The sequence below is a fragment of the Onychostruthus taczanowskii genome, unplaced genomic scaffold (assembly GCF_017590055.1).
Source record: "Onychostruthus taczanowskii isolate IOZ18803 unplaced genomic scaffold, ASM1759005v1 scaffold38, whole genome shotgun sequence".
Lineage (NCBI taxonomy): Eukaryota > Metazoa > Chordata > Aves > Passeriformes > Passeridae > Onychostruthus > Onychostruthus taczanowskii.
In genome coordinates, this window is record NW_024501237.1 from 7,779,416 (window position 1) to 7,790,026 (window position 10,611).

Consider the following 10,611-nt stretch of genomic DNA (forward strand, 5'->3'; position numbering starts at 1 on the left):
TCACAGGCTTCTTAAATAGGGAAAATAAGCACTGCTTTCATTTTACCAAGATGTTACCTGAACTAATTGATAGTTTCAGAGAATGAGGAATGCCAGATGGACTGTTCAGGGAGAATTTGTTTGTGAAACAGATGGCAGCTGCAGGCTGGGACAGAGAGTGAGGGCAAGGGTGAGGGCTGCCCCTCTGCTGTGCCACTTACCCCGCTGGGCTGGACGCTCACTTGGCCCCTTTATCTGCCCATTTCTTTTTCAAGGAAACACCCTTCTAAGCAGGAGCTCTATTTCAAAGGGAGAAATAAAGAAATGAAAGATGTGAATGTTGAATGAAAAGCCAATGTATGATTTTTCCATCTGAAATTAATTTTGTCTCTCTCCAACATTTTAATTGTGAATTGGTGGAAGTTATTTCTTTCTGTAGTGAATGGCAAAAGAAATGGGAGAAAAAAAAAGGAGTAATAGCGTTTTCCCTTTCTTGTGTATTTCTTGATTCTTTGTCCTGAGTAGCATTAAACACAATAGCCACATCAAGATGCTTGTTTGCTCTGAATGTATACAGTTATTTCAGATGTCAAATATCTAAATGTTTTGTATATGTATGTAATGCCATCCACAATACTTGTTTCATAGTAGGAACCTGAAATGATTGTACCATTTTATAATCAGATATGTAAAGAGGGGACAGTGGGTGGGAGGGTCTGTTATTTTTATACCAAGATGTTCCTTGTCTTTAGTGAACATTTAAAACGGTTTTGTACTTGTCAAAATATACATTCCATCCATTTCCAGAAGAGAATTATTTCTATTTAGAGTAGTTTATAAGCAAACCAAAAAAAAAAAAAAAAAGGTGGCATCCCACTTATATGCAGTTCCTGAACAAAGCAGCAGTATCCTGGTTTTCAGTGATAGTTACAAAGCTAGCCATGTCTCTTCTCACATGCAGCAGAGCTATACCAGCAAATGCCAGTGTTACAAAGGGAATTAAAATCCCAACTGAAGTAAATACCACATGGATCAGTGCACAGCTTAACAAAATAAATTCATTAAGTTGAGAGACGATGGTCTGTCCCAGTGAAATTCTCCAAAGTAATCAGCCCTGCTCTGGACAGCAGGAGCAGATTTACCAGGAGGCTTCAGCTCTCTGTCCCTGCCTGGCAGAGCCAGCAGGCTCAGCAAGCTGGGGGGATGCTGGGTTGTTACACTTCTGCACTGTGGCTCTGGCTATGCTGCAGCTTTGGTTTGGGAAATACCTACCCAAAGGTTATGGCAAAGTCATACCGTGGCATTTGCATGGGCCATCCTTTTTCTTGTAGTTGGCTTTTTCATTCCCTCCCTTTCCCCGCTACCTGCGATGTGCTGCCAAAGCTGTGCAGTAGCAGTTTGTGAAGATTTTTTTTGCCTTTTTCCCTTCTGTACAGTCTTGCAAATAAACTTTTAACTCTTTGCTGACATTCTATAATGTATACATCTTCCTCTCCAATGCACTTTATTTCTCTTGAAAAATGTTGGAGTCGGAGAACTACCATCTTAAAGGGATTTGCCTGAAATCATGAGACACATACTTTTTATTATTTTGTGTCCTTTTTGCTCTGTTAGATACTGTAAATGCTAAAGAGCATAGACAGTGACTCAGCTGGGGGAAATACCGAAATGTTGAGGCTAATACTTGGAAGCATTAATCAGTAGTTCAACATGGCTATTTTTGTTAAATAGAGGATTATAATGTAAATATGTGAGACTGTGTTATTACGTACTAGTAAAATATTGCAATTCTCAATGTTGAGATGGTGAATTCCAAGGAATTTTATTGCAAGTTTTTTAATAAAACAAATCTGATTATTGTGTTATATGTTTTTTCTAACAGTGTGTGTAAACCTGGAATTTCCTGATGTGTGAAACTTGTCGGCTGTTTCTTCCTGAACTCAGCCACTGCACACTTTGGCATTCATAGGAGGCAAAAGGTTACCAGTGGGAAGGGACCCAAGTGACAGCCTGGTCTTCGTGACGTGTCTCCAGCTCCTTACTGCTCTGGTCCTCTCTGCCCTTCAGCTGCTTCTAAACAGAAAGCAGCAGCTGTGTGAGAGGTAAATGCTTCTGCTACCTCAAGGGAGAGCTGCAACCTCAGCCCAGACACGGCACGATGTGTTAAAACAGCTTTAAAAGATGACTGTTGTGCCGTGCCTCAGTGGGAGTCGGGCCACTGTTGTGAGGGGTCATCCAGCTGCTCTTCCCTTGCCTTATCAGACATCACTGTGCATCCCTGGGAGCAAGGGGAGGAGGAGAGCCCAGGGATTCTTGTGTCATCCAGCATAGGTATGCTGCTTCCTAGTAGTTTGAGGCACAGTAAAAATCCTTAATGTAATTTAAGAGACATACAGAAAAGTTTTCCAGTAGATGCAAAAGAAGGCAGAGAGAAATCCCTGACGGAGCCAGCTCCTGGCTCAAGCTACAGCCCTGCCACGGGTCCCAGACTTCCCTCATCCTGGCGCACCTTTTTTGCTTTCTGGCTGGTGCCGCCAGCACACACACCTCTTCAGCGCCGCTTTCGAGATGACAACATGCCAGTTCGGCTGGAGCCCTGGATTGTATTCCCCCAGGAACAGCTGTGGGCCAGTTCACTCCCAGCTCCCCAGACCCTGCTGTCTCCTTGCTCCTGTGCACTCACCCCCACCCCGTTCATCTTTGCTCTGTCCACGACAGAGGGGCAGCAGCTGACTCAGAGCAGGAAAACCGCCTGCAATTTAACGTGGCTTTATCAGCAGCGCCGGGAATTCCTTGTCTCAACTCCTGTCAGCAGCACAGCCTGGCGCTCCCATCCCACCAGCCCTGCTCCAAGGGCAGAAGCCCTCCACACCGAAACAAACCCTGGGTTGCCTTTAGAAAGACGATTTATGTCTTGCTAGACAAGAAATCCGGCCTCGCTCTTCCCCGCGCATCTCCCTGCCTGCCAGCTGTTTTGTTCCCTGTCTGCAATTCCTGGCTGGCCGGGGGGAGCGGGGCCGGGTTTCCTCGGCAGGCAGCTGTGCGCAGATGTTGTGTGAGCTGCGCACACCGCACAGCTGGCGGCAGAGGGGCAGCGCCCCGCGGAGCTGCCGGCAACGCCACCAGGGCTGTGAATAACGACGGGCGTCAGGCAGTTCCTGCCTGAATGTAAGCACCTACTTGGAGCTCGTGTTACATCACTCTCTGCTCTATATGGAATGAATTTCTGGTCAAAATATGGAAATAAAGCAGTGCTTTTTTGCTTTGTGGGTTTTTTTCCAGAAGGAATAAGGCAAATTTTGTTTGCTCCCCTGATTAAAGGAGGTAACACTCAGATGCATCACAGTCCCTGGAGAGGATGTGACATTCAAAGGGAATTTATCCAGGTTTGCACTGCACAGCAGTACATACAACGCAGGGTCCCGTGATATCCAAACCATGCTAAGAAAGAAAATGCACTTTTAGGGTGCCCATAAAGGAGGTGCATTCACCTGTGCTGGGTCTCGGGAAGCCACTCTGGAAAAAAATACTGAGAAGGCAATTCTCTAACACAGGGAGATCAGGTTTGGGGGCATCCCTGAGGGAATAGGACTTCATGGCCCAAAAGAAATCTAATGAGCCAGTGCATTTATCAGAATTCAGCTACAGGAAATCAGTGCACAGCTTCGATCTCTGTGCAAACAAGTTGCTGGCAAGTCCTGGCAGCAGTGGAAGTGGGCAAAGTGTCACCACCCTTACATGCCTGGGCCACTCCCTACTGCAGGCTGCTGCATGGCTCCTCTGGACATCCTTCTGGACATCTGCATCTGTAGTTTGGGTTTACAGTCCATCCTCTCACCTGAGAGCAAAGGCAAGCTTGCACAGGGAGGCCAGCAGCAATTCCTGGTGACTGAAACCCAGGCAGATGTCCCTGCTCCTGTTCCAGCTAGGAAGCATGTCCATCATGGCAGAGGGACAGAGCAGCCATCTGGCAGTGGTAATGCCTTCAATGTGTTGGCAGAGCCCCAGCTTTCATCTGTTGGAACCCAGAGCTCAGATGAAGTTGTTCCTCTGTCCCTGCTTGGGGTAGCCATGCTGGCTTCAACCAGCAACCCACTTTGACTCAATCAGGGCTGGGAGCAGACACCTACAAAGGAATAACACCAGGACAAATCACCTCCCTTTATGCTGCACCTCGTTTTAAAAATTATTATAAAAATATTATGGAATCATATAATTCTTCAGGTTCATAAACAGCTCTAAGACCATCAAGTTCAACTGCTAAAGCAAGTGTAAGTGCAGCCTGGCTGCAGGGGCTAAGCTCAGAGTCTTACTTTGTGGGATGCTGTTCCATGCCTTAGCATGCGTTCAGTTTTGGGCTCCTCACTACAGGAAGGACATAGAGGTGCTGGAGTGTGACCAGAGAAAGGCAACAAAGCTGGGGAAGGGTCTGGAACACAAGTCCTATGATAAGCAGCTGGGGGGTTTTATCCTGGATAAAAGGAGGCCCAGGGAAGAACTTATCACACACTACAACTCCCTGAAAGGAAAGTGTAGCCTGGTGAGATTTGGTCTTTTCTCCCAGGCAATGAGTGACAGGATAAAGGAAATTACTTCAGCAGGAAGTTGCAGCAGGGATTTAGATTGGGTGGTAGGAGAAATTTCTTTGCTGAAGGGGTGGTCAGGCATTGGAATAGGCTGCCCGGGGAAGCGGTGGAATTATCATCCCTGGAAGGGTTCAAAAGGATGTAGATGTGGCACTCAGGGACACAGTTTAGCAGTGGGCTTTGCAGTGGTGATTAGTGGTTGGACTTAATGATCTTAGAGATGTTTTCCAACCTTAGCAATTCAATAGCTCTATGATTCTATGTCCTTGCTGCCTTTCTCCAGAGATCATTGCCCTTTCCTTAACTGCATGGCACGGAGCCCCAGGCAGAGCACAATGTCAGGAAAGGAGGATGGAGACAAACGCCGTGGAAGAAACACAGCCAAGGTATTGCCCAGCATCACACCAGAAACACTCCCCACTCCCATGGGTTTTGGATATTACTTGCATGTCCCAGCCCTGAGGATGAGCAGTGCCCCCCACCTGGATATCCCGGGGCTCCTCCAGAGGTGCCCATGGGAGCCAAGCTTCAGCCCCTGGAGGCAAAGGAATAACGGCTGGAGAAGATGGAAGGGAAGCAGGGGCGCAGCCTCAAGAATTAAGAGAGTGGTTCAAAAAATGAGCGGTAAGCGGTGTTTGTCGCTCCATGGGGACAGCGGGCAGAGGCAGCTCCCTGCATCCTACATCCCGCATCTTGCATCCCACGCCGTGTCTCTCCAGCAGGAGGCTCTCCCGCCTCGCGAATCTGTCGCCCAGCCTCGGGCGCCCTACCCGCGCCTGGCTTTATTTATTGAGCCACGTCAGTGACCATTTACCGTGTAAAACAAGTGAAAAGTCCCACTGTGGAGGGTTTCTCTGCTCTCCCTGGAACGCTCCCCCTTGCGCGCAGCCCAGGGAACTCCGTCCGTGTCCATCGTAGTGGAGGGGAAGCACAGGAAGCCACCAAACCATCCCCTCCAGTTTTGGGCCTGAGTAGCTACATGTTCTGGAGCAGCACAGCACCTGCGGTATGGGCAGCAGGTCACTTAATTAAAAAGATGCAATTAGCCCTTGTCAGCTTCTTGGTGGGATTCCCCGGGTCACCCAGGGTGTATTTGAATTGAAGCCCAGGAAAGCTGTGTCTTGTCCAGTAGCCAGCAGATTTGTTGGAGGGGAGCAGAACTGCTACCCCAGGGAAAACGAAGTAAAACCCAGCCAGGATACCTGGCGACAGTGGCTTCAGCAGGAAAAGGGACAAAAGTGGAACTGGAGACCAGCACTGCAGCCTCCACCACAACCTGATCCCATGGGGGAAGGAAATTGCACATTTCATCTACACTTTGACTAAAAGATGTGGTTAAAGTAAATTGGTTAAATTTCTGCTTGTGCATGCACTTAAACCATTTAAAAGCAAGTTATTATTGCATGGCTTGGGCTATGGATCAGACTGTGCAGGAACAGGTCCAGACATGAATTGCCAGAGTCGCCCTGCATTGGGAATTGCACTCAGATGGGAGTGGAATTTTGAGGCAGGTAAAATCCCAAATTAGAGCATGATGCCTATTGTAGCATACTGGATCCCACGTCCTATGTCAGCCCAACCATGAGAGGCCTCCTTCTCTACATGGACACATTTACTGGACACAATTCCACCAGATCTAATTCAGTGCCACTCATCAGCTCAGCCACCACAGCTCCTCTCCAGGCTGTTTCATGTCTCCGAGGTACAACAGAGGCTGGCAGTACAGCTTCAGGGTGTGAAATACTTCATCCTCCCAGCCTTGGGGATTCATTCACCAGCAGAGGGGTGCTTGGCACCAGCTCCCTCCTGCCAGCAGCGCTGCCTGGGAGCAGGGGAGGTTATTCACACCCAGGCAGGCATGAGACGAGTTTGTTTTCAGCCTGGCTTGAGTGTGAGAGTCAGAAAATACCAAAGAGAAGGTGAGGAGAACTGCACAGAGGTGTGTTGGCTACACAGTGCTGCTTTGGTGAGAGTGGTGGCTTAAAATTGATTGTCCTAAAGGACAATGGAACAGGGGATTTTCCTACGGAAAATTGACCCCTACTGACTTTCAGCTGCTTTAAAAAGGATCATTAGTGTTAAAGAAAAAAAAAACCACACACACACACAAAAAAAAACCCCACAATTCTCTCTTTGCTTTAGCAAAGTCTTCAATACAAGCAGCTGCCCAAATTGCCCAGATGCATGTCAGCAATGACCAGCTGGGGCCGTTCCTGCTTGAGCCGGGTGTGTGGGAGGGAGATGCTCTGCAGGCTGGAAGGGCCTGCCATCTGCAGTACCTCTGGGGGCTGGTGGTATGGACCCACTGAGCCTTTGGAAGGGGAGTACTGCTTGCTTGTTTACCTTTTGCTTGATGTGCTTTGGCTTTGTTCACCTTCTTTTTGATAGAAGAAAAAGACTCAGAGCAATGCTGGGGCCCTGATCTTCAAGGTGTTAAGGACTTGCCTGTTCTTTGACTGGTAGGAAAAATGTATTTCTTCCCTGAAGCTGGTTGTTCCTTACTGGAGTAGTCTGCCCAGCTGTCCTTGTTTCAGATGGGATAGAGTCAATTTTGTTCCAAGTGCCTGGTCAATGCTGTGTTCTGGGTTTAATGTGAGAATAACATTGGTAATACACTGATGGGATGGCTGTTGCTCGGCTGTGCTTACCCTAAATAAAATACTTTGCAGTATCCCATGCTCTGCCAGTGAGGAGGTACACAGAAAGTTTGGAGGGAGTATGGCCAGGATGGTGGAGCCAAACTGGTCAAAAGGATGTTCCTTACTATAGAAAATCATCCCAGGATATAAACTGTGAGGAGTTACCCAGGAATGGGCCAGCCACTCTTTGGGGACAGGATGAGTGTTGTTAGTGGGTTGTGAGCAATTGTATCATGCATCAACTCTTTTTCTTAATTTTTAAAATGTATTTTCATTATTATTTTAATTCATTTCAGTCATTAAACTGTTCTTATCTCAACCCACAAAGGATTGGGGGAAGGGGGTCTTACTTTTTTTTACTTTTTTTTTTCATTCCCTATTCTGTTCCTCCACCCACTGGGAATGACAAGGAGCGAGCAAACAGTTGTGTGATACTTAATTGACAAGTGGGGCTAAACCCTGCCACCAGCTCATGGTCTAAAATGCTCCCTGAGTGCACCTGTGCATTGCTACATAGGACCCTTCACTTTCCTGGGGTTTGTTTTGCATTCCTGATTATGTAATAAAAGGCCATATTTCTTTTACACAAAATAACTTGGGGTGGGGGATTCTCTTGAGTTTGGCTCCTTGTCAAGGTGAGGGGGGAGCATTACTCTGAGCTGGGGTCCTGCTTAGCTTGGGCAAATCGCTGACAGTGTCCAATGTACCAGCCAAGGGCATGGAAACAGGAATGGCTGGGGGGTGATGGTTATTTTCTGAGTGCTCTACATGCATTTTGTTGGCCATCAAGCTCCATCAGTGGCAAAGCAGCTTCATTCTGACCATAAGAATTTCTCTCTCTCCTCTGTTAAAAATGATAATTGTGTGCAGCAGCGAGATCACATCCCTTGAGATAAAACCTCACCAGCAAAGGAACAAGGCAAATCAATGGCACTCAGTCTCACTCCTCAGGCACTGGAGATATTCATCAGAGCAATTCAGAAATGTATTTGACCCTCTCAGGGATATGAAGACTGACTCCACACAAGTGACACGTTAAATACAAACTATACGCAAAGCATGAAAATGATTTTGACTTTCTAGCAGAAGAATTGTCATCTTATTTTGGTTTGCCCTTGGTTGTAATGCCAGAAACTTTCCCAAATATGGCTATTCTTGCTGGTGTTAGGAAACATTATCTGTCTTGTTTTTCTTCAAACTTGGATGGAAACACAGATTGCTTCTGCCTTTTTGTTTGCAGTGCTTGCTGATAAGCAGAGAGCCAAAAGCTTTTCCTTTCTTTTTTTTATCCTTACTTTTAATACTTTACTGTTAGTGTTGCCCCCCTGTTGCTCCTTTCTCACTACATTTGTTACTCCTTTTTAGAGGACTATGATCCTCTGAAACTGAACAAGGGGTACAGAAGCTGCAGGACCTGATGGAGAGCTTGTATTAGTGTTTAAAGCTCAGAGTCCATGCTTCCATTTTTACTGTTCAGAATGCGGTGACACTGCTGACCTCTTTAAAAAAAAAAAAAAAAAAAAAAAAAAAAAAAAAAAAAAAAGGAAAACCTTTTGAAAGCAACCTGTTAAAATACTTATTTTTATAATGAAGATTTCAGGGGTAAGCTGGCTGAAGGGAGGATTCAGTGTTGAGCATGGTGGGTGGGTGTGTTAAGGAAGAGGTGTTTGAGTTTTTTGGGGCTTTTTAATGAAAACCATTGGAACTGTGAATTGATTGTCCTGGACTACAGCTATAAGCTGTGAAAGCACAAGCTGAGCAGGGCTGTGTGGGAGGTGCTGTTTGGGACTTTCTTGCTGAAGGGATGCTGGTGGCCAAAGAAGACCAGCAGCTCGGGCTGGGGCAGCATCTCAGCAGGACAGACCCCCAGGGCAGGTTACATCAAGATCAGTGAAAGATGAGGAGCAGGAGCCAGATCTGTGAGCTGCCTTCAGGCCAGCTGGGTACCTTTGTTTTCCACATCTCTAGTACATGATGATAGATGTTGTCCTCTAAATTTCTAATCCTTTCTATGAGTTTTCAGCCTCCAGCCTCTTGGTCAGTCCCAGTTTGATGTTCCAACTCCACAGGAATTATTCCTGACTCCCATTCAGAGAGGTTGCAATCAGGTCATCTATTCCTTGGGTAATGCTTCTGCAGAAGCTTCTGCATTGATGCTCAGGAGTATTTTCCCTCCTTCCCTGCCTTTTCTCCATTACTGCTGTGTTTCCTTGACTTTGGCTTGTCACGTGGCAAATCACCACATGAAAACAGCTGCAAACAAGATGTGCTTTAAAGAATTTCCCCTTTAAAATAGCTACAGTAATGCAGGGTATTTAAAAAGAACCTGATACATGTACGATACCTGACACGATGCAGTTCAGCTTGCAAAGCAGAAGCAAGGAGGAGGAGGAAAGAAGGGGCAGGATGTGCATGTGGCAGTGAGATGAGGTTGTTGCAAGAGAACTGACTGGGGAGGGAGAAGAGGCTGCTGAGTTATGTCAGGAGCAGTGGCTTGGAGAGGGGAAAGTGCAGGAAGGCCAGGCAATGATGGCTCAGCGTGCAGTAGGTAGCACATCCCATGTGCTCATCTCAACAAGTGTTTGGCTTCGTGTATGCAAGGAACTCCAGGGTGATTCTGGGTGCATGTGTTCATGGAACAGGTGTGAAAAGAAAACTGGGAAAGGAACTTAGAAAATGTACACGAACGGCTGTAGCTTTATTGTGCCAGTGCTAGCAATCCCAGGAAGCTGCCCAGCTTGTTCCTTGTGCTGCAGAGGAGTGGTGCCACTGGGCCCAGAGTTGGTGCTGCTGATGCAACCACTGAAGCTGGCAGAGAAGTGCCAATTCCTCCATGCAGATCCTGAGGCCATGTGGAAAGGTTCATCTTCCTTCTGCTGTCCTGGCACAAGAGAAAATTCCCTCCCACCCCACCAGTCAGGCCTACTGCTGCTGATGCACACATCTGAGAAACCAGATAAATATAAGCATCATCTAAACCAACAGTCCCTTTTTCTTTTGAAGGGAGCAGTCTCTTGAAAGCATTTTAATTAGTCCATGAAGGATAAGGGCAGGAGTCCTCTCTGCAGTGTCCCTGTGAGGTACCCTGGCCACGAGCTGGCAGCATATTTCTGGTCAAAGGCAGCCTTGCTGCTTTGCTGTATTTTGCAGAGCATTTTTTTTTGTTCTCTGCTTTTAATGCAAGTTCTCAGCTGTTCATATTCTGATCACACAGGAGGAGCTATTTTCTGCAGCAACAACCTTCTGTGCTGGCTGTGCTCAGGCAACTCTGGCCTGGTATTTGATTACCACCAAAAAAAATGGTGGAGTAAGATGGTTCTCTAGGATGTATATGAATGCATTTGAAGTATGGTGGGGCTTTTTGATTGGAGATTTTTTTGCAATTCCTCTTGGGGAGCTGCCTTGGG

General features: G+C 46.8%; 1 protein-coding gene across 1 annotated transcript in view; it reads left to right on the forward strand.

Moving 5' to 3' along the window:
* The window catches only part of RNF150 (ring finger protein 150), a 113,543-nt gene extending 110,893 nt beyond the window's left edge, over positions 1–2,650 (forward strand). Inside the window, exon 7 of the mRNA XM_041412009.1 lies at positions 1,862–2,650. Coding sequence (XP_041267943.1) covers positions 1,862–1,893 — 32 coding nt within the window. The 3' untranslated portion in view covers positions 1,894–2,650. The remainder of the gene's footprint in view (positions 1–1,861) is intronic.
* Positions 2,651–10,611: the final 7,961 nt, after the last annotated feature.